Raw genomic sequence first — 25,755 nt, 5'->3', positions numbered from 1 at the left:
ATCTCAGCAGCAGGAGCCACAAAGGGAGAGCAAGGCAAAGCTTCTCATCTTCCTGGAGTCAAGAATTAAGGACAGAGGAACGAAATAGAGACAAGATACAGAACATAAGGGCATGATCTCAATGGCTGTTCAGCCTGGAGCCATCTCCTGAGTTTGCACCCTGTCAAAAGCTCATGAAGCCATCAACTGACAAGGTCAGATCCTTCATGACCCATCTCAGAAGACTCCTGCACCTGTGTCCAAGTTAACAAGAGCCCATGAGAGACGGTTCAGACCCAAATCATAAAATAGGGTCTTTACTCAGTCAGACCACCCTGTTCTCCACCCAAGATCTCAAAGCCAAATCAGAGGCTATAGGGCTGACTCAGACAGAGGTTAAGAGTGCTGACTGCTCTTCCAGGAGACTCAAGTTTGGTTCCCAGAATCCACATCACGTGGCTCATAACTGCCTGTCACTCCAGTTCCTGGGAATCTGACGCCCTCTGGATTGTGTGGGCACCTGTATGCAGGTGGTGTAGCATGTAAACTCAGGCACACACATACACATAAATACATGCTAAAGTAAAAAGTCTTTGTTTTTAAAGCCCAAATTAAACCACACTTAGCAAAAAGGCCAGACAAAGACAGTCTTTGCCTTTACTTCCAGGGAGACTAGAGGAAGGGGGCCCTCTTCTTAAAGTTCCTTGGGCATCTTTCCACATCTGGACAGGTAAACCTCATCCAGAAAGGGTGAGGGTACAGAGAAGTGTTGAACAGACAAAAAGCTATGGTTCTAAAACACTAAGGAAACCCTTGGACCAAAGAATCTAGTTTCCCTAACACCACGAGGCAGATACTGAAATCCACACCTTGAAGATGCATGGCAAGGACATCAGAGGTGCTCCCATCAACCCAGCTGCTTTCATTGCATGGTGACTGAGCCCTTTCTACCATACCCCAGAGACAAGGTGCATACCACCTCACAGCCTAGTCCCTTTCTGGGACACAGCTGGGACCACAGGAACCTCTTTTGTTTTCCCCCATGGTAAGCCCACACAGCCTCAGGCTAGTTTGTTTCTAGCTCCTCACGGCAGAACTAAACAGGTTGACCCTATAGGATGCTGATGGAAACAAGAGGATACCTTATGATCCATTTAGGTTATACAATCACTACTAGCCATCCAATATGATAACCTAATGGGTGGTCTACTTCCTTGACCATGGCCATTTGCATTATCAAGAGTACTCTAGGAGTTCCTCCTGCTTCATTCCAGACCCCTTTCTTTATTCTAAAATGTGATCAAAAACCCCATCCTATGGATCTACTGGATCATTTCAGGAAAGTGTCTCCAGTGGGCCACAGAGATGGCTTAGTGATTAAGAACCACTTAGAGAGGTAGGGCCACCCATTTAGGAAGGAAGGATGTGACTTGAGTTCTCTACATCCCAACCCAGGTGGGATGCCATTTGGTGGTACAATGGCTAGCGGGAAAAACTGGTAGTTGGCTGTTCTTGGCCCATTTGTGCCAAGAACTTAGAGAGGATCTGAGTTTGGTTCCCAGCACCCACATTGGTGAACAGTCACCTGTAATTCCAGGTTCTAATTTCCAAGAGTACCTGGAGGTCACAAACCCACACATACACATAATTCAAAATAAATCTTAAAGACAGAAAGTGTCCTCAGTGAGCAGGAGGGAGAAAGTGTCTCCAGTTAGCAGAAGGAAGAGGAGGGCAGAAGAGGCAGATACCCCCATAAGAGGCCTGTCTCATAGAATGGGGTAGCACATATGGCTCCTGGGTTGAGTTATTAGCACCTCTCTCACCCCACCCTGTTTCCCACATTCACAAGATTAGAGGAGACAGATGCGCGACTCCCAGAGTAGGAAGAACTTCTTAAAGTTTCACCAAATCGGAAGGATGTGCATGGGGAACTGACTAGAATTTTCCTGGCCCCCTGTATTTGCAGATGTTCATCTTTTATTCAAGGCAGTAGAAAGTGCCAGAAGGTTAAAACAAACAAACAAACAAACAAATAAACAGGAGACCCTTCCGAAGGTATGGAACCAGCTGAGGTCATGTTCCCTCAGGGAGTGAGCTAGTTGAAAAATGACAACAGACCCGCAGAGGGGACTTGAAACCCTGCCCTGTAACTTGGGGCACAAATGGGCCAAGAACAGCCAACTACCAGTTTTTCCCGCTAGCCATTGTACCACCAAATGGCATCCCACCTGGGTTGGGATGTAGAGAACTCAAGTCACATCCTTCCTTCCTAAATGGGTGGCCCTACCCTACACATGCACCCAACTCACCCCACCAGGAGTCCTATAGGTAGAGGGTGTAAATGGTTAAGAATGAGGAAAGGGAACAGGAGGATCCAGGGAACCAAGAGTCAGAGGGAAGTAGCATAGAAGCCATTCCAGGATGCATGAAGGTGGCAAGGATGCAGCACCCAGAATTGCTAAGGCTCCATGTCACCAGCACACACTCCACTGTTCAACCAGAGTCCACAATTATGGACTTCCAGAGAGCAGAATTTGAGCATGAAGTATGAAGCCAAGCTGGTCACTTCTGAGCACAGGACCCTGTGGGAACCTGTCCTGTGTGCAGGGTGGACACGGATTACTCCTAACAAAATAAAACCACAGGAAGCTATACAATGGCTCCCTTGCTGTGACCCACAGCACATCAAGAAGGGAGAGTGAGGGAGGGACCACCAAGTAAGCCTGCCCCAAGAATGACATGGGGGTAGGGTGGGGTTATATGTTTATAGGATCCAAAAGGCAAAATGGCCCCACAGATCAGGCCCAAAGTCATGCTTCTCCACTTGAGAAGTAGTTATGAGCACCATGTGTACAACACACAGAACCCTTGACCCCAAAGCCTCACAGTCAAGAGATATAAACCAGGAGACCTAGGCGCTCAGATGTCAGAGGACATACCTCTTCTGTCCTAGTCCATAGGACAGAAGGGAGGAGGGCCACAGAAAAACACTATGTAACTCAAATGAACAAACACATGTCCAATGCTCACTGGCTCCAAAGTCCAGAAGTAGTGGGAAGAATAAAAGCAAGAGCTAAGCTCAACAAAGCAAAACAAGCCCTGAACACCAAGGCCAGAAAGGCTGAGAGAAGTCAGCGGGAAAGAGCAAACTGTTCCTGGGAAGCCAGGGCAGACAGGGAGGAGGAACACCTGAGCAGAAAGGTCTGGAGGATGCAGGGCTCTGACAGCAAAGCCTTGAGCCCAGAACCCCCATCTCAAAGGTACAGCACAAGCAGAGGGATGAGGGTATCTCTGGGGACCTGGAGCATGCTCAGTTCCATTTCACTGATGTGCATGGACCATGAGGGATGGGAAATAACTCTGTAGATACACTGCAAACAACATCATGTCAATAGGGCAGCGTCTTAGTCCCCAGCTCTTAAACCCTAGCTTGTTTCCATGACTAAATGTGGGGTCCACAAAAAACATTTCTACATAGGGGCAGTGACCAGAAAATAATCAAAACTCCAATGTGTAATGTTGTACCACATAACTTTACAGCAACCTTGGTTCTGAACATGCAACATGTGCACTTTGGTAGGCATTTTGTTCTGCTTTTGTTTTTACTGAAACAGGGTCCCACTGTGTTGACCAGGCAAGTGTTGAACTCACAGAAGAACTCACCTGCCTCTGCTTTCCCAGGGATAGGATTAAAGGCATGGGCAACCACATCTGGCTAACATGAGTACTTTGCATGGGGCATTCCATTGTGCTCAGATTTAAAACCACCATGTGTTATAAATGCAATGTTTTAATATATGTACAAAGTTTTCTGTTCTTAAAAAATATCATAATTGGTCTAAAGAGACAGCTCAGTGGTTAAGAAACTGGCTGCTCTTCCAGAGGACCAGGGTCAATGCCCAGTACCCACATGGCAGCTTACAACTATCTGTACCTCCTGTCCAGGGGATCCCACACCTTCACACAGACATACATGTAGGCAAAACACCAAAGTACAAATAAATAAATAAATAAAATATCATAATTGTTTAAGAAAAACAAGAATTTTTTTCCATATTTTCCTGACATTCCTCAATATGTATTAAATTTGTTTATCTTTGGGATTATATCATGTTATAATTTTGATTTTAAAAATTGCTTCATGAGGCTAGCCCAGTGGGACATGCCTGTAATCCCAGCACTTATGCAGTAGAGGCAGGAAGAACAGGGGTACAAGACATCCTCAGCTACAGCAAGTTTGAGGCCAGCTTGCCCTGTCTCAATCCCTCTCTCACTTCGAAATATTGCTATTTGAGTTGCCAACTAAAGCTGTACAGAAAATTGGTATGTGAATTTTGGCTTGGGATTTCTGAAATGGTCCTAAAAGCATTTCTCCCATCTTGCACTATTTATGCAAAGCAGCATTTTCAGCACTCAGAACTCAAAAGACCAAACCATCCATCAGCTCTGAAAGGCATAGTAGACACTCTGTCACTCTGTGTCCTACAGAACCAAATACCCAGATGGGATTTATTTCTTTATGTAAAAGCGAGCAAGTACACCCATCTTGTTAGTCTGCAAATTTGCTTTCAATTTGATAAATGATAAAAGTATACAAACACAAGAGCATTGTTTCAAAATAAATGCATGATTTATTATGAGTAAAAAATTGACTTAATGCTTACTTTGAGGGTTTTTTTTTTAAGACGTATTTATTATGTATATAATGTTCTGCCTGCATGTATGCCTGCACACCAGAAGAGGGCACCAGATCTCATTACAGATGGTTGTGAGCAGTCACATGGTTGCTGGGAATTGAACTCAGACCCTCTGGAACAGTAGCCAGTGCTCTGAACCTCTGAACCATCTCTCCAGTCCTACTTGAGACCACATGAAAATTGCTCAGGCAAAAAAAAAAAAAAAAAGGGCTGCAAGAGGAGAATGTGTAAGGGATCCTGTGACAGTCCAGTTTCAATTTCTAAAATAGAACACATCTATGACAGAGCAATACAGTTTGGATCCTGAAATCCCGCCCCCCCCCCCCCCAAAGGCTTGGTCACCAGCCTGTAGCACCATTGACAGTGGGGGTATGCCATTGCAGGGGATACTGGAAAGCAATAGGGTCAAAGAACCATGGACTAAAAGTATTTAACAATGAGCCAAAGAACCTTTCTTTGTTCTAAGTTAATTCTTCAGGTATTTAGTCAGAGTAGAATGCTAACACAGGTAATGTATAAAGGAAACCAGTTTGCTTTAGCTCATGATTCAAGAGAATGGATATGCAAAATTGGTTGTCACATCCAGTGAAGACCTCATGTCAAGATGCCTCATGAGGGATCAGGGACGTGGCTCATGGATACAGTACCTGCACTAGCATGCATGAAGCCCTTGGTTTGAATCCCAGCATTACAGGAAACTAGCTGCAGTAGAACATGCCTATAATTCTGTTGACAGAGGTTTCTGTCCCCTCTGGTTCTGCAGCCATTTAGTCCCAAAGAAACACACAGAGGTCTACATTAATTATAAACTGGTTGGCCTAGTAGCTCAGGCTTCTTATTAACTCTTATATCTTACATTAGCCCACAATTCTTGTCTGTGTTAGCCATGTGCCTTGGTACCTTTATCAGTGAGGTGTTCTCATCTTGCTTCCTCTGCATCTGGGTCATGATTGCAGAATGACCTTTCCTCTTCCCAAAATTCTCCTGTTCTCATCATCCCACGTATATTTCCTGCCTGGCTACTGGCCAATCAACATTTTATTAAATTAAATTATATTAAAACAATACAACTGACAAATCATTAAAGGATATAAGATCATTGTCTCACAGCATAATTCCATCACTCTAGATGCAAAAGCAAGGGGATCTGAAATTCAAGGTCATCCTCAGCTACATAGTGAATTCGAGGTCAACTGGGACTACATAAGACTCTGTTTCATAACAAACATGTTGCTTCAATGTGGTGAAAATAAAGAAGGTTAGGCAGGCATATGGCAGATTTGCCTAGGTAACAAAACAAAGCTAACTAGGCAGATCCAGCAAGAACTGCATTGGTCCCTCTTAGGACCGAATCAGTTCTTAAAGGGACCACCACTCCCGAGCTCTCATACTCTAAGGACAGAACATTAACTTGAGTTTCAGGCAGGCAAATCACATTCAGACCACAGCAGGCAGATGGTCTATGCAGTGTGCAGAGAGCTGCCAATAGCCAGGAAAAGTGCTGCAGCATGAGGGAATCAGCACAACAGCAGCATACTCTGCCACCTATGGGCCATGTGACCTGGCTAAGTTACCACAGCTTCCTTGTCTATGCAATGGGCATTACAAAATTGCTTGCAGCCGCCGGGCGGTGGTGGTGGCGGCGCACTCCTTTAATCCCAGCCCTCCAGAGACAGAGGCAGGCGGATTTCTGTGAGTTTGAGACCAGCCTGGTCTACAAGAGCTAGCTCCAGGACAGGCTCTAAAAAGCTGCAGAGAAACCCTGTCTCGAAAAAAAAAATTGCTTGCAGCCTGGCACAAGGGCTGGCATCCACAGGCTCTCACACATCTGATAAGTTGCAGAGCTAGTGTTGAGTAACACCAGGGATCTAGAGAAGACACAACCCTTCTTAGGCAGTGAAGTCCACAAAGCTTACAAGGGTCAAGGTCAAGGTCACTCACAGAAGACATCTAGACCAAAATAGACGACAAAGGTCGAAGCATGTCTGGCTGAGGAAAGCCAATCAGAAAGCATATCACTCAGCTGCTTCTTAAAGATTTATTTATATGTATAAATGCAGCCCTTGTATCAATAGGAGGCTAGAAAGTGGTGCCAGATCCCCTGGAATTGAAGTTACAGATGGTTGTGAGCCACTATGTGGGTGCTGGGACTCTAACCTGGGTCCTCTGCAAGAGAAGCCAGTGTTCTTAACCGCTGAGCTATCTCTCTAGCCCCACTCATCTGGGTTTACTCAAGAGAACCTAAAACATATGTTTACACAGAAGTTCACAGTGGCAAAGTGGAAACCCGAAATTCCATCAGCTAATGGCTAGAGAAACAACAGTTTGTCCACACAGTGGAACGCTGTTTTGACAGTAAAAAGAACAGACTTCTGTCACCTGGTACTAAGCCATGGATTGAAGGCACCAGGCTTAGTGGGAGTGAGAGAAGATAGGTCAGAAGGCTGTGTGGCTGTGCCATGTGACTGCACTAGGAAAAGTCCAGAGCAAGCAATACAGACAGAAACCTGACAAGGGAGGGAGGACTGTGCCAGGGGCTGGGCAGCTGGCAGTTAAGTGTTTACAGGTTTTGGGTTTCTTTCTACACTGATGAAAAGTTCTAAAATTAAACAGTCAAATGGTGATGATAGTACAATTTTGTGAATTAAACCAGAACCCACTTTTTAAAAATGTGAATTCAGTTTAGAGAGATGGCTCCCTGGTTAAGAGCACTTGCTGTTCTTGCAGAGGACAGAGTTTGGTTCCCAGCACCCACATGGAAGCTCACAACTGTAACCCTAGTTCCAGGTGATCAGAAGTCCTCTCTGGGCTCTGTGGGTACTTCAGATATGTGGTGCACACACATATGTGAAAACACTCATAAACATAAAATAAGCAAATCTTTAAAAGAAATTAGAACAAGGTCATTTAATACATGAAAATCTCATAGGAATAATCTTATAACTTCAGGTAGAAACAGCAGTGGACAGCAAACTAAAACCCGTGGAACAAGTATGGCCCCAGTTTGTTTGTTTCCTTGCTTGCTTGTTTGTCTTTTGAGACACAGTTTCTCTGGTGTAGCCCTGGCTGTCCTTGAACTCACAAAGATTCATCTACCCCTGCCTCATTAGTACTGGTATTTAAGGCATGCTTCACCACTATCCAGCTCCCTGCCTGCTTTTATAAAGTAAAGTTTTATCAGGACCCATCCACTCACTGCTGCATATCTTTGGCTACCCTGGAGCAACAAGGTCCCAGGTGAAAAGATGTGACAAAGGCATATGCCCAGAAAAACTTGGTCCCATTCACTATGCTGCCCATCACAGAACAAGATGGCCAACTTCCGATCCAAAGCAGGACCCCTGGAGTCAGGTCACAGCTCATATTCTGACTTAGCTACAAGGCAACTACACACCTGCCCCACCCTCACCCCAATGTACAGCCATGTCTGGTAAGACCACAATCCTCACTACTCACCTCATCATCGTGTCTTCCTCGAGAGTTTTAACCTGTACCCTGCAGACCCACCTCAGCTGTCCCCAGGGTCTCCGCCCCAGCTCTGCAATTCTGGTTCTTTAGTTTTCAGATCTGGGAGTATTTGCATTGTCTCTTCCGTGCTTCAAGAAGCTTAAGACCAAATACGTTTTAGATCCCAGATTTTCCCACGTGGGCCACTCATTTCATGCATATACCTTGCTTATTCACAGGAAGTATCCACACTACCCGAAGTTCTGAAGGCAACGACCCGTGTACTGAAGGCCTAGGTAACATCCGTGGTCACTGTTAGCTGCACTAGTCAGAGGTGATAGACTTTCTTTTTTAAATAATGTTTAAAGATGTATTTATTTACATGGTACTTACTCTATCTGCATATATTCCTGCTTGCCAGAAGAGGGCATCAGATCTCATTCTGATGGGTGTGAGGCACCATGTGGTTGCTGGGAACTGAACTCAGGACCTCTGGAAGAGCTGCCAGTGTTCTTAATCACTGAGCCATCTCTCCAGCCCTGGGAGAAGTTTTAAACAACTGTGGCCAAGTGGGGGAGAAGTTAGGTCATCAGGGGCACGGGCTTTAAGGGGATTATCAGGACCCCACTCTTTCTTCCTTCCCTTTGCTTCCAGTTGCCATAAAGTAAGTGATCTTTCATGATTAAAGTATGCCATGGGCCAAAACACATGAACTGGAACTGCTAAAATCATGCATCAAAAATTTCCTGTTCTTGTCTGTCCCAGGTACTTTGTCCACCATTATGACAAGCTGAATGACACACTCTTCTTCTTTTCCTTCCAAGAGGTCAACCTCTAACCCAGACAGTCTGCTACCACGAGGCAAGGCCACACACTAGAATCCCACCCCAGAACTAGCCGAGAAGTAACACCCAATACACTGAGCTAGCAGACCACAGCTACCCTCATCTATACATGTGTTTGGAGGTCTGGAGTGCTTAGAAAATCAAAAACAGCATGGAAACTGAGAAGGAAAAAAAAGGATTCCTACTGCCCACTGTGGCCATCACCTCTGTGGACAGCTTTCCCACTTCCACCCAGCAGACAGCTCCTGAGACAGAGGTACCTACCTCTGTATGGGCACCAAGCCTGCTCCCAGAGTCAGCGAACACCTGCACACACACAGGCCAGGCCTCTGAACACGAGGAGGGGAATGTAAGCTACCTAAGAGATAGCTTCTACTCGCTCTACTTCTCCCTTGGCAGTGGCTCCCCCTTCCTGGCTGGAGCAGTAGCCAGTCATGAGAGGACACAGTAACGGAGGCTGCGGCCAAGGCAGGAGCCTGCCAAGGGCAGCCGGTGCAGTCACCTTCTGAGTCCAGAGCCTGGATCTTCAGCTCCAGTGGAGAGTCTTCAAGATAGAGCTCACGGGTAGTAGAGACGATCTGAATGCCATGGATGAGATCAACGATGGCGTCGCAGCGCAGCACCTGGCCTGTGGCTACAGGGACAGAGAGGAGTCAGAACTGAGAATGGTGTCCAGCCACTGTCCCACCTCCAGGGCCACCTCCATGGTGGTGACTACAGTAACCAACAAGTCAATACACCACTAAGGAGGTGCTAAGGAAGTGCTGGATCACTGAGCTACATGTTCAGCCCCTGCTACGGAATTATTTTATTTGATTTGTGTGAGTGGATATGTTCTGTGTAAATGCCCCAGAACTAGTGCACATTCGTGCAGTTGACAATGGAGGCCAGAAGAGGGTGTTGGGCTCTTGGAGCTGGAGTTACAAGCAGTTGTGAGACAAGAAATTGGGCGCTGGGAACTGAACTTAGGTTCTCTGCAAGGACAATACATGTTCTTAATTGCTGAGTCATCTCTCCAACCCTACATTTTAAATGTTGAATACTATCCCCTCCCCCCCACCCAAGCTTTTAGTTTTCATTTTTGAAACAAGGTCTTACTGTAGCCCTGGCTGTCCTGGAACTCCCTACGTAGGTCAGTAGACCAGGTTGGCTTTGAACTCACAGAGATTCACCTCTCTCTGCTTCCCAAGGGCTGGGATTAAAGGCTTGTGCCCAGCCTGCTATCTCACGTGTTTCATTGTGCTAAACATTTAGTGTTCAGACTCAGTTTAGCATAATGAACACTAGTTTGGTTTTTCAAGACAGGGTTTCTCTGTTTAACAGCCCTAGCTGTCCTGGAACTTGCTCTGTAGACCAGGCTGGCCTTGAACTCACAGAGATCTGCGTGGCTCTGCCTTCCAAGTGCTGGGATTAAAGGTGTGCGCCACCACAGCCTAGCCAGGAACACTAGTTTTATGTGCAGAACAACTTGGGCTATTTAGCTTATTTCCTACCTAGCATAGATTCCCATATTTGTTGGGTCACAGCATATCAAAGTTATTGGTTTTTTAAATTGTATTTTAATTGTGTGTAGGGTGTGTAATTGTGCATGGGTATGTGCCTGTGGTGCTCATGGACATCAAAGGCTTCAGATCCCCCTGGAGCTGGAGTTCCAGGTGATTGGGGGCCATCTGATATGGGTGCTGGGAACTGAACTCGTGGCCTCAGGAAAAGCAGGATGTGGTACAAATGGCTCTGACCTCTATCCAACTCATAGTTTTCTTTTGAGGTTGGTTCAGTCTGGTTCTGAACTACTACACCCAAACAATCCTTCTGCCTCAGCAATACAATATAAGAATTTTTAAGGTTCTTGATACATGGGCTAATACAGACGAGCAAGTGTTTCTATCTGGTGCCTGGAGAATGGTCAGAATAACTAGTTTTGTACACGGTTGTCTTCATACTAGAGAGTTCTCCAGGTAATGTTGTTATTGTAAAAAAAAAAAAAAAATCTGTGCTTGTATCCACGTATCCACCTTGTAATGCAGTAGACAGACTTATGGAATGCTGATGCAGTAAAACAAGGAGACCAGTGAAATGACTACACAGACCTAGAGACGAGTTCAATCCCCAGAGCTCATGTGAAGGAAAAAGGAAAGAACTGACTCCATAAAGATGTCCCCTATGTCAAAGTGTGCTTTGCCACATGCCCCCTACCACCACCACACAAAAGGAACAACTATAAGGAGCAAGCACCAGCGTGAGTCCTGATCTTGGTGAACTGGCAGAGTACAGAGTCAGGCAATATGATTGCCACTTCCCTTCGTGGTTACAGCCTGAACACAACTTCACTTTCCTGGAGGATTTTTTTCCTCACAGCTTTAAATGTGGGTTCACAAGGTGACAATGAGAAAGCTAGAGTCTTCCTGTATGGATGGCTAGGTTAATGCTTGGTTCCTGGTGTGAATTGGGTTTCAGAACACAGGAGATGGTTCTAAGCCAGCACTGCACCGGAACACAAGAGGGACTGGCCCCGGGAGTATAGCATCGCAGGGGATCCTAGAACCAATCCACCACAGATATTGAGGAGAGCTGTACTCCTTGATGATAAATCAAATATGGGGAAAGAAAATTCATGGTTCCCTACTAGGTCAATTTTCTTCATTTTGATTTGACACCAGTTAATAGCACCTGGGGTAATAAATTATAATTTATGGGTTTTAAAAGTCAATCTCCACAAGGTGAAATGCTGCAAATTCAGGAGGAAGGACCAGAACGGTGCTTCCTAGGCTCCAGGTAGAGGTCTCAAGGAGGTGTTTCCCTGTTTGACATCCCCGTCAAGGATCTCCCACGGCACATGAAACCCTTACTGATGTCCTCTGCGAAGATGATGCTGGTCAGGCGGGCTGGCTGGGTCAAGCGGGCCTGCACCACTGCCTTCTGGGAGCACTGCTGTTCATTGGGGCTCAGTGGCTCTATGCTGGCTACCTCTGGCCGGGTGGATGACCTGCAACGAAAAGAGGAAAGGTCACTTCCTGGAGCCATACTACAAGACACAGCCAGGCCCAGAAAGAGCAGTAGAAGCAAGGAACCTCATATATCAGCCTAAAAGGAAAACGGAGAAGGAAAGTAGCCAAGCCAAGACCTTCTACTGTTAGACCTCCCCAGCCTGAGCAGAGTCACTGCACATAGCCCCCACTGGGAAAAATCAAACCAGACACTGGGCACCTGGACATAGCCTTGGTATCCAACAGTCTCTAACTGAGATACACAGAGAGGTATGAGGCCTCAGGGGGAAAGCCCAAGACCCCAGTGAAACCACAGTTAGTACTGCGGCTCCGACCCTACACACACACACACACACACACACACACACACACACACACACACACACACTTATAGTGACTTTTAGTTTATACATTAGGGGCCCAGAAAGAGAATAAGAGTGGTAACATAATAAAATACAAGTTATAATAAGACTGTAATGAAAGTTATTTTGTTGTTGCTGTTGTTGTTGTTTCGAGACAGGGTTTCTCTGTATAGCCCTAGCTGTCCTGCAAATCACTCTGTAGATCAGGCTGGCTTCAAACTCAACAGAGATCCACTTGCCTCTGCCTCCCAACTGCTAGAATTAAAGGCATGTACACCTGGCTATGAAAGCTATCTAAAACTTATCAGTTGAGTGGTTTACTTCTGGAATTTTCCATGTAATATTTTCAGCCTTTGAGTTATTCACATAATTCCCCATCAACAGGAAAGGTGCTTACTCTTGAGGAAAAATACTGGTCTCTCTGCTGATCCAGGCTGGACTCAGAACATCCACACCCTGATATTATCCTTTGTTACAATATGGCTTCTTCAGGGCCTGGAGACCACTAAGTGCAATGACAATAATCGCGGGGTCCCTCTGCACTTGGAGTTGGCATCACAATCACATGGGGGGGGGGGGGCGGGGAGAAAGGCAGATGAGCACATCAGCAGGTAAGTCAGGACAGCCTGAAACACGGTAGGGAAGCCATCAGGTGTCACTGCCCCAGCTCCTTAATACAGGACAGCAACAGTCCCACATCACAGTAAACTGAGCACAAATGTCAGAGTCTACCAAATGTGGCACTGGGGATGCTAAGTGGGTATTCACTGTTACTACAGGTCCCAGGGAATCCTTGGGATGAATGTCACAGAGATGGCAGGGTGATGGCAGGGAGACCAGTCCACATGTTCCTGAGGGGGAGAGCAGACAGGAATGCTGCACTCTGACAGTAATCTGTACAAAGTGACCAAGGTCCCAGGGCAGGACAGACACGGAACAGAGTGCCAACAGTCAATCCTCAGTTTTGCCCAGCTCAGTCTCCAACACAATACAGGGATGCTAGAGTCTGTCACAACTAGAAGTCAGCCATGATGGCGCTTGTCTGTAATCCCAACAACTCAGGATCATCTGTAATTCAAGGCCTTCAGTTACATAACAAGTTTGAGGGCAACCTAAGCTACATAAAAAAGCAACAGAATATTGACTAAGATAATACCTGTTTCTTTCAAATCCTGTGTGGTACTAGGCTTTAAGTTGTTTTACCATGTTGAAGGCTATTGATTCAGAACTGATGATAAAGTACCTCTCTCTGGTTTGCACTCTAGCTATCTGCCCATTGATTCTTGGAGGGGGATGAGACAAGAAGCTGGCTCGGAGCTGGGAACAGGACACAGACAGTAGAGACCACCTCACTATGATATTTAGAGGACCTTTAGCCATAAGGGAAAGAAGGAATTGCAGGTCAGTGTGTTTCCCTGAACCTTGGCCCCGGTGTTCCGCCTCCTTCAGACCTCCCCCAAAAGCAACCGCAGACATCCTCAGACCTACAGGAATGCGGTTTGGGCCCAATCAGGGGTTACTGCCCCAGGCCACATGACTAACAGAAGTCTGAACCATCTGGTCTGACCTCAGCTTAGAAGCCTCTCTCTCTCTCTCTCTCTCTCTCTCTCTCTCTCTCTCTCTCTCTCTCTCTCTCTCTCTCTCTCCTTTAACTTTCCCATCTCTGTCCCTTTGTGAATGCTGTCCCAGCACATCGCATGCCCTTGTTACCAGCTCATCTTGCCCACCTTTGAGGTTGAGGCAAAGGAAACTCCTCCTTGAGGATCCTCCTCTCCTTCCCCACTGCCTCTGGTCCTCCTGGAGTCTCTAATGTCATTCACTGAATCCATGTGGAGTAGTCAGCTTTTCAAAAGAATGACAAAATATCTCTCAAAATTTCAGCATCTAAGGTGATGCTTACTTAGGTCTGAGGTTTCAGAAGTTCTAGTCCACAGTTAGTTGGTTCTTTTGGTTTGGGTGTGTGGAGACCCAGGAAGCTGCTCACAAGGGGAGACAGGCTGGCTGGAGTCCCAGTAACCCTGCAGGGACACATTCCTAATGGTAACTTCCTTTCTCTAAGCCCTGCTTTCTCAAGGTTCTGCTGACTCCCACGCCTGAAGCCCACAGGCCCCAGAGGGACATTAAAGATCAACACCATGTGAGAATCTGCTGGATTATCTGTGAAATCTGAGAGGAGTTTAGCACAGACACTAATCTCTGCCTTTGTGGAGCTCATGCTTCAGAGGGAGGCAAACAGGAAAAAACAGAACAGAGGGAGAAACAGAGTCTTAGGAAGGAGGACTTGGGGCTTGGGTGAGCATGAACCAGGGAGGGGAAGCCTCTAACTTCCAGTAGGATGGCTGGTAGAACGAGGTGTGGCTGAGAGATTTCATGCTCTTGGAAGAAAGGCAGGTCTGCCACCAGTGCCAATCAGTGTTACCAACTGAGGCAGCCACATGGTTTCCTTCCTTTTTCTATTAGCATTATACTGAGTTTACTTTTGCATCAAGCAAGCTCATGTTCCTGGGATTCACCCTCTTGCTCATGCTGAGCTATCCCTGTCATTTCCCTGGATTTAAAAACTCACACTGTGGTGAGGGGTTTGTGTTGGGGTCTGTGATTTTCCTTTTCCTAGACTGTTTCTCTATGTGGGCAGTTGTGTGGGACTCCTGAACCGAGTAAGGGACTGTCTGCTGCTGCACTTCCCTGTCTGGGGAAGCACTAAGGTCTGCCTCAAGGGTTCACAGAAGGCTCAAGGGAGGAGCTTTGTTTACACCAAAGTTTTTAGGTACAAAGTAAATTTTAGCAAGTGTGTGGAGTGGACCAGAAAGTCTTGGGGTCTGCATGGCTTTCCAAGTGTGTTCAGAACTGGCTCAAAAGTTGCACTCTGCAAGCAGGTCAGGTGACAGGCTCACAGAAGTGGAAACCAGGTTCAGTGACTGTCATACAGCCATGCCACCTCCTCACAGTCTCCTGCCTTGTTCCTTCCAAAGTCCCCAGATGACAAGAGCTGCCCTGCAAGACTAGGTCCGAAGGTACCCTCTTGCTGCCAATAGTACACAGGTGCAGGAAAGACAGTCACACATTCAGGGAATGCCCTTGACCTCCATTTACCCTTTTCTATAACAGCACCTAACTCTCCTGTGTAGACCTTCCTAGGATGATGTCAATGGGTCCCTCAAGTTCTCACACTGAAATCTTAGCTCCCAAGATGACAGAACTGAGGAGTGATTAGGCTGTGGGAACAGTCTCCAGAGAGGGCTCAGTGCCATTTAAAGAGGCCTCTTGGAGTTGCCTGGTTCCCTCCTTCCACCCAAGGATACAACAAGAAGCTGGCAGTTTGCAACTGGGAAATGGCTTCATAACACAGTCACTTAGGCACCATCTGTGACTTCACTAAGCACTAAGGGAAATACATTCTCATTATTTCAAGCCACTCCTCTGTCTATGGGTTTGTAATAGAAGCCAGAAGAGATGGAGACCTCTTCCTCCCTCAGTTCAGGAGGATCCCAGAGCACTCCGGCCTGTGGATACCAACAGATACACTACGGGGGCCTGGCCAACAAAAACCTTGTGCACTCTGTCCACAAAGAGGGGTTTTGACTGTCACACATGCCTAGGGTGGGTCCAATCGGAACAGGTGCTGTGCCTTATGCCCATACAGTGGGCTGCAATGCATCTTGATACCCTGAGAGGGCCAAAGGATATCACAGCCAAGACCTAAGGACCAAAGAGCAGATCCTGGTGACCATGTATTCATTCCCAAACCCGATACAGAAACTTGAAACAAATCCTGCTTAAGAGACTCCTTCAGGAACCAAAACTACACCCCTCTGTTGTACTGCAACCATTTTGGTTTGCTTCTCCTGTTCCATGCAGCATCACAAGGCCGAGGAGGTGAATCCTCCAGGCTGAGCTCTTCAAGGTTTGCGGCAATGATTCCTCCAGACAAAGTACTCTAGTAAACATCACCATGGTAATGTTCATTATTATACAGTTATTCTGTTCTGTGTCAAACAGTAAAGTGTGATGTGCACAGCTGTGTCCCCAACAGTCCTATTAGAATCCCAGGTGACACATGAGGAAACCTCCACACGATGTCATCATATCCCTAGTAAACAATGGTTTCAACACAGCTCGGTCAGGAAGGTATGATACAACCCTGCTCCTTTGCACTGGGTATAGCATCATAGCATCCAAACACAGAGTTTAGAATTTCCCGCCCTACCTGGTGCCACCTGCAAAGAGGGTTGAGCTCCCAGACCCTGCAGAAGATGGCATCAGTCACCACCTAATCGGCCCCACCCCTAAATGCACCCTCAACATTGTTTCTTAAAGTTAATTGATGTTTCTTTTTCAAAGTTGATGAAGGAGGCTGAGCGAGCCAGGCACTATCTGAGGAACCCTAGACGACTTCACAGCCCTGCCACCCACTGATGGGAGGCTCCAGGTCTCAGGCCCCTCAGCAGCAGTGGGTATCACTCGTGCAGAGCAGGTTTAGGGGCTTTAAAAAAAAAATAGCTGTAGGATTGAATGAGGAATATTTAAAGGGTTAGAAGACAAATGAACTCTACTATCCTGGCTCCTGCTGGGCATCGGTAGGAACACTGTAACACTGGGAATCTCTTTCTGTTCCTGCCGTTTTTAGCCAACAAGAGCAGCTGCCTGGACACCAGCACCTTCTCATGAACCTTCTCTGCCACTACGGTTTAGTTATGGTTATGGTTCCCAAAAAGTCTTGTCCTGGACATCTAGTCACTGAGAGATAGAAGAACCCTAAAGAAGTTATTCCTAGTCCTATGGAAGTCAGGACATTGAAGGCAAATCAATGGAGGAGATACTGGGACCCTGACGCCTTCCTCTCATCCCCCTTTTTACTTCATGGCCACCATGAGGAAAGCACCTGACCTTGGCCCACGACCCACTCCCACCATGATCTCCTGCCTCAGCACAGGCCCAAACCATTTAGACTGATCTCTCTGAAATGTGCACTAAAACAAAGCTTTTCTCCTTTAAGTTGCTGATCTTCGTCGTTTTCTCATAGTAATGGAGACCTGATACACCTACCATGGGGCCTTCCCCATCACCAGACTCGGTACAATCATAAATATTCAAGCACTACTTGTATCTTTTTGTTATTTATTTTAAGTGTATGAGTATCTTGGCTGCTTGCATGTCTGTGCACCATATGTGTGCCAGAAAAGAGCATGAGATCCCCCAGAACTGTGAGCCTCATGGTGGGTGCTTAGAATTGAAACCAAGTACATTTAACTGCTGAGCCGTCTCCCATTCCCTTCCTTCCCCTCCTTTTCTTTTTAAATTAATTCTCTTTTACTGAAAAGGTAATGTAAAGGAAACCCTACACATCAGGGTAAATAGTCACTATTGTACTTTCCGGAAAATGTTCTTTTCCTGGGGGCCAGTGCTTCCCACAGAAGTGCTCAGAAGCAGGCAAGCACTTAAGATTTCTAAAAAAGAGGAGGCTATGAAGGGGACAGTAACTTGGAAAATAAAACTTTTGGTTAATGTGTTTAAAAGAAAGAAAAGCAAGTGGGAGGGCAGTTGGCAGGGGCTGGTGCAGGAGGAAGTGGGGAGCTAGTGTTTAACGGCTAAGGAGTTTCAGTTTTACAAGACAGTGTTCTGGATGGAGGTCAGGGTGCCCTCATGCACTGAGCTGGGCAAATGGTCAGGAGGCAAATTGTGAATTGTATATTTTTTGTTTTAAAACAAAAGAGGGGCCGGAGAGACAGTTCAGCAGTTAAGAGCACTTACTGCTCTTGCAGAGGACCCAGGTTCAGTTCTGAGTACCCACCTGGTGACTCACAGCTGCCTTTAGCTTTAGTTCCAGGAGATCCATCACTCTCTTCTGGCCTCCATGGACACCAGACATGCATGGGGTGCACATCCATACACACAGGTAAACACTCATACACATATAAGAAAACAAATCTTAAGAAACGTCTCAACATATTGACTCAAGAAAACCTTTACTTTACGGAAGTCTAAGGATTAAGAGTGGAGTATGAGACGCTGGGGGTGTGGTTTGGCGGGTACAGTGTTTCCCTAGAACGTATGTGGTCCTGGGATCCAGTCCAGTACCACTAAAGAAATAATGAGGGAGAGTGAGCTTTAAAAGGGTGACATTGTCATCTCCACGGCTGCAAGAGACCCCCCCCCAGCACAGAAAATGTCCCAGCTCTCTGGGTGCCACTGCCTTTAAGGGAGCTCTCCCCTTTTCAGAACACAGGGCAGGACCTGGGCAGGGGTCAGAGGAACCCAGAGACTCAGGAAGGTCAGGCCAGAGAAGAATAATGGAAAAAAACAAGGGGGGATGGTGAGAGAGGCAAAAGAGAGGGATGGGAAGGTGGACCTGGGGGCCAGTGCAACCAAGGCACTCTCCACACATCTGCAAAGATCACCTCTCATGAGTCTGCAGCGTAGAAGCCACCTCAGGGTCAGGCAAAATAGGGGAACCCCACAAGGGAAGTGGAAGAAAACCGCCCGGGCTCCAGGTCAGCTCAAGTCCACAGGCACTTTCCAGAACCTCACTCCCACTGGTCTGGTAAGGTGAGCACACAGGGCCACCTCTCAGAATGCAGCCCCTCAGGAACCTCGGCCGCAGGCAGCTCTTAGGGCCATATACACATGGTTTTCAGAAAAGCAAGGCCCCAGAGACTCAGGCTCAATGCCTGACCTGGTAACCCTTTCCTGTCTCCTAACCAAAGCCCACAAGGTCTCATGTGACCTGGGCCTGCCACCAACCTCACCTTCTGATACCCTTGTGAGAACCAGTTTTGTTTTTTTAATCAAAGGTGCTCAGCCAGACAAGGGTCCATATTCCTGAAAAGCTTCCCTCCCCCTTTTGCCAGTTAGCCAATCAGACTGTAAAGTCAGTTCCCACCAATGACATGAGACACAGGCAGCACCTACACCAGAAATAAGATAAGCTAATTTGGTAAATGTATTAGCTAGCTTCATTTGGGTTCTTGCAGACCCTTTTTGCAAAGAAGAAATCGCCTTGCTGAATTACTTTCACTTCGTTCGTGTGTTTTCCTATCATCCTAACCTCACCAAATGCTTCTCTTCCAAGCCACTCAATCCCAGGTCGGGGCCCTGCACTTGCTGTTCTCTCCAGTGAGAATCTTTGCAGAGCCCAGCTGGACTCCAGGGAGGCATTACCCAGAATACATGTCTCAGACTGCCGTCCACTTCTTCCACAGGCCATGTTCAAATGCTCCCACAGTCCAACTTTGAATTCCAGGAAATCAGGGCATCACCCACTTCTTCATTGTCAACTCCTTCTTAGAGTCCAGTGCAGAGTGACATCACCGCTATTTGTCCACTATGTGTTAAGTGACTGCCTAACCAAGAATAGCTCTGACTGGTGTGAGAATCCTTACTACTAGCAGTGTGGGAACGGGCAGGAGGCACAACTCCCTGCTGTCACTCTCAGCAGCCTGAGGACTTTCCCTGAACTCCTAGGGACCTGACTTAGCAAAAATAGAGAATGTTTGGTTTCAACAAACATGAAAGAATTTCAGAACCAGCCTGTCTATGAAGAGGAGCAGTTGGGGTTTATCGTAGTTGGGGTTTCTACTGCTGTGATAACTTGGGGAGGAAAGGGTGTGTCTCAGCTTACAATTCTAAGGTCACACTCCATCACTGAGGGAAGTCAGGTCAGAAACTCAAGGCAGGAACTGATGCAGAAGCCATGGAGGAATGCTTGCTGCTTACTGGCTTGCTCTCATAGCTTGCTTTCTTATAGCACCCGAGACCACCAGTTCATGGGTGCCACTGCTGACAGTGAACCAGACCTCCCACATCAAACATCAATTAAGAAAATGTACCACAGGCTTACCCACAGATCAATCTGGGGAAGGATATTTTCTTTCTTGAGGTTCTCTCTTCCAAAATGACTCCAGCTTATGTCAAATTGACATAAAAACTAGCCAGCACAGGGTTTATCACAATTTTTCAATCATTTAAAATTATCTTTTCTAATTTATTTTATGGGAATGGGTGTTTTGCCTGTATTGTGCATGCACATAGTGTGTGTGTGTACAGTGACCCTAATGGCCAGAAGAAGGGACCTGATCCCCTTGAACTGGAGATACACACAGTGGTGAGCCTCCATACAAATGTTAGAAGTCAAATCCAGGTCCTCTGAAAGAGCCACCTCTTCAGCCCCCAGATATTTTATAATAGGCTTGAGTACAAAGGTTAAGAGAGAAGTGCTCAGAGAAGCACACTCAAGCGCATGGCTGTCACAATAAGACAGACCCTAGCGCGTGTTCCAGTTCACCAAGGCACAGCCACCCTTCTTTGTCTTTACAATTATCATACATGTAGGAGCTAGAGAAATAGCTCAGCAATTAAGAACACGTGTTGCTCTTGCAGAGGACCTGGGTTTGGTTCCCAGCACCCACATGGCAGCTTATCACTTACAATCATCCATAACTCCAGTTCCAGGGGACTCAGTGCCCTATACTGGCCTCCTCAGGCACCAGGCACACACACACATAAAATAAATAAACTTAAAAAAAATTGTGTGTGGGTGTCCTATTTTAGTGAGACTTGCACATACACACATGCACAGACTTTGTCTCCCTCTCCCCTTGCCTTAAGTACATTCCAGTTCTAGAGAGTGCCCAGACTTTACCTCATCCTCACTCCACTCCCCTGCTTTACCTCTCCCACTTCCCTGCAGACCACCTTCTTGAATTGTCTCGCCCGGCGGTGGTGGCGCACGCCTTTAATCCCAGCACTCGGGAGGCAGAGGCAGGCGGATCTCTGTGAGTTCGAGACCAGCCTGGTCTACAAGAGCTAGTTCCAGGACAGGCTCCAAAGCTACAGAGAAACCCTGTCTTGGAAAAAAAAACAAACAAACAAAAAAATAAACCAATTGTCTCAATTCTCCAAGTTTTTTTTTTTGTGGGTATCATTTATAAATGATACCTTTTAAAGGAACCAATAAAATAGTTTTGCGGATCACTTTCATTGTAAGATAACTAAGTTAATCATACTTGTTGTGTAGCAAGGGTGACTAGGTTCAATGGGAAAGACAAAGGAGCCCGGTAAATCAGCCAAGTCTGCTTGCGCAGATCCCATTCAGTGGGCTGGAAGGGCCTTCTGCTTCAGCTCCCTTGCCATTGTCACTACTCCCCGTGAGTGAGCTGCTATCCTTCCCTCTCAGTCCCTTAAACACAGCAATAAGGACCAGAAGACCTCCCAGTTAAGAGATGCAAATCAGGAAATAAGAAAGGTAACCTTGAAGCTACAGGCTCAAACTCGCAGCAACTTCAGAGAACTTGGAGCTCAGCAGGGAATCCCAAACTGAGCAACACCCCCGGGGCATGGCAGGGGTTAACTTTTCTCTGCTTTTCATCTCAAAGACCTGAAGAACTCCTGGATAAAAGGGCCATGTCTGCCCAGGTGGAGGTAACTGCAGGTCTTATCTGCTTGCCAATTCCCAGAACCTCCAGAAGAGAATCCTCAGAACTAAAGCAGTAAGCTCCGAATAACATTTCTGATCTGTGCTTGATTGACAGACCATCTTCCTGTGAAGTAAAGGGGAAACTGCAACCAAACACCTTCAAAGAAGACACTTAGTCTGAGCAGTCAGCCACGCCTTAGGATCAAAGTAACCAGACACTAGAACTACCCAGAAGGAACTTAGTGCGCCGCTGACACATCTGAGATTTTGAATGCTTTTCCCAGTCTTCCTGAGTAAATAAAAATCTGCCAAGATCCACCAGCAACTCTCAGGAAAGCACAGTGTGGGAAAAGAAAGAAATAAAAAGGTTGTTTTTTAGAAACAAAAGTATAACTACAGAACTTCATAGGGAGCAGTACACAAATACATGCGAGGGGATTCACTTGGAGCCAGCTATTATAAATAGCCAGCTTCCTCTTTCTTGCCCATCAAGCATACAACTTCAGCAAGAGAATGAGCGTGTAGCCCTCCCAAGTAGCTGATCTTCCCGCTCAAAACAAGGCCCCAGGGAGGGATAAAGCGCGCCTCCTCGTGGGTAAAGCACTCACTGCAAAATGCAATGGAATGACTCTGCCTCCACTTGGAGACACAGTCTCACAACCCAGACTGACCTCAAACTGGGTCCTCCTGCCTCAGTCTCCCCAGCGCAGGGACTACAGGGGTGCAATGCCACCCTTATGAGGCAGACTTTTAAAACAAATAGGTTTGAGAACTAAATGTAAAAGAATATGGGTCTGAGCTCTGGGCATCATACAGAACACCAACACACACACACACACACACACACACACACACACACACTCACAAGCTAGTTAAGCCTTAGCCTAGACCAGTTTGTTCTGTATGCCGCGATCCTTTAATACTTTCATGTTGTTGTGACCCCAACCATAAACTTATTTTGTTGCTACTTCACAACTGTAATTCTGTTACTAAGAATCCTAAGGTAAACATCTGATATGGAGAATATCGAATATGTGATCCAAAGGAGTCGCGACCCAAAGGTTGAGAATCATGTCCTAGACAAATCCTTGAGGCAGAAAGGAGGCTGGCAGCTAAGTGTAACCTGAGGGATGGGGGAGCACTACCAAATTATCACTAGTGAGTTAGGGTGTGTGTCAAGGGTGCGACCTGGTCACACCCTACTTAGCTTGCACCCAGCAACCAGAAGCTCTCCCTTCCTCATCTGCCTAGTCAAAGGCTGGATCGCATCACCCTGCTGGGTCAGATCCTGGCCAGGAAATCAAGCAGCATCTTGATCCACCAGCATCTCAGACCCTCGCCTCACACTTCAGAGCTGAAAAATAGACCTCCAGGTCCTTTCATCCAAGACTTATGATCTTCCCAAAGTGGTTCAACGGGTATGGTGGGTCTCCAGCACACGCCTTGCCCAGGTCTTCACAGACCCACACCAGTCAGGCGCCAGGGGTGAGTCTCCCCGTCTCCCATAGACTACAGAGCCCTGGCTGCTCATACTGGAGCTCCTCAGGGCCCTGACAGCAGGGGACCGAGGCCACGTGCGGCGCTGCCCTCTGCAGCCCGCGATCCGAGCCTCCTCCTCCCGCGCAGCCCAGACACGAGTGGCCCGGACGCCATGCGCAAGCGGCGAGCGCGCGCGCCGCGGGGTCACGCGGGGCCGGCTGGAGCGAGCACGCCGCGCACCTGCGGCCCAGGCCCCCTCCCGCGCACCTGCCGCCTCCCGCCGGGGCCCGCGCGCCTCACCAGCGGTAGCAGCCCTCAGAAGCTTCCAGAGTGAAGTTCACGCGCGTGGCCCGCGTGAAGGGCAGCAGCACTTTGGGAATGTTGAGCTTGGCGGCCACGGCGGGGCCCACTGCCTGTAGCAACAGCAGCGCCCAGAGCGCCGGCTGCACCCGCGAGTCCCGCGCCATCCTCCCGGCCTCGCTTGCGCCCCGGCGCGCGCTCCCGCGCCCTCCGCCGGCTCGCGCGCTGGGCAGCAGGTGGCCGCGGGGGGCGGGGCGAGCGCGGTGGAGGCGGGGCACTCGGGGAGGCCGAGTTCGCGCGCTCGTGCTGCACCCCTGGAGCTCGCGGAATCCTGCGCGCTTTTTCAGCCCCCAGGCCGCTTGCGCGTGGCCTCAGGCCGCAGCCGTGAGCGCGTCACTGGTTGCTGGGTGCAGCCTTCCAGCCGGCTCGTTCTCGTTCATACCGCCTTGTCTGGAGCCTCTGGCGGTGGACAAGGACATCGCACTAAGACAGGCGACCCAGAACATTATGGGTTCCCACGTGGAGTGCCGTCATCCCAGGGCACACTTCAGCGAGAAGCCACCCGCTGAAACACCAACGGGCTCCAGAAAGTCTCAGGGTTCCCTGCGACCAGCAGTACATCAGCGGGGCAACACTGGGGACTTTCCAAGAGAGTTACCCCAAAGGTCAGTTAGGGCACAGCACCCTGAATTCAGCGACAAGGTGAGCCTGCGTTCATCGGGAACTGGATAGAGCAGCGGGACCTGAAGGAAAAGTGACCACAGGCTGATGCCACTAGAACTTGAGGCTGAATTTCAGGCTGGCTGGGGAAAGCCTTTTTCTAAGGGAAAGCCTCTGTAATGGATGATAGCGTCTCACTGGGGCCACCATCCCTGGTCTGTGCTAGTTGGTTTTGTTTGTCAACTTGACACAAACTGTTGTCAGATTGACATACCTCAATTGACAAAATGACCCAACAGTTAGGCCGGTGGACATGTTAATTGGGCATTTTCATGATTAATGATTGGTGTGGGAGGGCCCAGTTCATTGTGAACGGTGCCATGTCTGAAAAGGGGGTTCTGAAGTATATAAGGAAGCAGGCTGAGCAAGCCAAAAGCAGCAAGTCCATGAAGCTGCATTTCTCTACGACTTTGCTTTCAGTTCCTGACCTGCTTGAGTGCCTGTTTCTGCTTCCCTCGATGATGGACTATAGTTGGGATAGATAAGCCAAATAAACCCTTTCCTTCCCAAGTTGCTTTTGGCTATGCTCTACTTGCCCGTGGAAATTTTGGGTGGGAGAAGGAGCATGAGGACCCTGGACCAGGAATGTGTGCTTGAGAAGCTTCCCGGAAGAGGGTGTGTCTTCCAGGCTGGGTACCAGTTGCTGTGGGAGGAGAAATTCCATCTTCTTAAAGGAAACAAAAGTGTGGAGAAGTCGGCCCCAGGGTGTCTGTGCAAAGTCCTCCTGGGTGTTCTTGATTTTGCTTTGTTGTTTTTAATTTCCAGTGCTGGAGATCACACACAGAGCTTCAGGTGGCTGAAATTAAAGAAGTTCAAAGGAATTCGTGGTGAAAGTGTAAGACTTTAAGACAATTCTGAAGCCATTTCTGACAATTCTGAATCCTCTCAGCCTCTGTGCCATAGTGCTTCCCCTCCTTCCCTGGGAACCAAGGACTTAACAGCTACACATGCACGTACTCAGTTTCTGAACAATTACCCATATTCATATGTTTTGATTCAGTCCCCTGGGAAACAGGGTCAAAATGACCTCTTACCTCATCTGATCTGGCAACAGCTCTCCAGCCAATTATTGGTAATAGCCCTTTCGAATAAGCCAATCACAACCCCCCTTGCTTCTAAGGCGTTCTCCTTTAAAAGTAGCCTGTACCAGCTAGTCGGGGTCTCTTGGCCTCCCGAATGCTGAGGGACCCTGTCATGACAGAATTAATAAAATCCTCATGCTTTTGCATCAGCTGTGGTATGGGAGGTGGTCTCTGGGAGCGACTCCTCCTCGGTGTTTGGACGCTAGAGTCCAACAAAAGATCCATTCCATCATCCAGTCCCCACTGTGGGCAGCCAGTATCTCCTACACAGAATACATTAGTAAATTTGAGAGTGCCTGGACCCTATGCCAGACAGGTAAACAAAATACATAAAAAGGGACCTGGTGGAGCACAAGGGAGCCTTATTTAGTCTTTGGACCATTAGGGTCACAGGGCATTCTGGCTCCATCTCTCTGGTTATCTAGAAGACAGTAACAGCCAGGCG

At 47.6% G+C, this 25,755-nt stretch overlaps 1 protein-coding gene across 1 annotated transcript in view; it reads right to left on the bottom strand.

Annotated features, from left to right (window-relative positions):
* Nup210 (nucleoporin 210) overlaps positions 1-23,689 on the bottom strand; it is a 92,547-nt gene extending 68,858 nt beyond the window's left edge. Inside the window, exons 1-3 of the mRNA XM_038320739.1 lie at positions 23,509-23,689; positions 11,818-11,954; positions 9,471-9,602 (exon numbers count right to left, since the gene is read on the bottom strand). Of these exons, the coding sequence (XP_038176667.1) occupies positions 9,471-9,602; positions 11,818-11,954; positions 23,509-23,675 (436 nt within the window). The 5' untranslated portion in view covers positions 23,676-23,689. The remainder of the gene's footprint in view (positions 1-9,470; positions 9,603-11,817; positions 11,955-23,508) is intronic.
* Positions 23,690-25,755: the final 2,066 nt, after the last annotated feature.

Source organism: Arvicola amphibius, chromosome 2, assembly GCF_903992535.2.
Source record: "Arvicola amphibius chromosome 2, mArvAmp1.2, whole genome shotgun sequence".
Taxonomy (NCBI): Eukaryota; Metazoa; Chordata; class Mammalia; order Rodentia; family Cricetidae; genus Arvicola; species Arvicola amphibius.
This window is presented reverse-complemented; position numbering and strand designations above follow the sequence as displayed.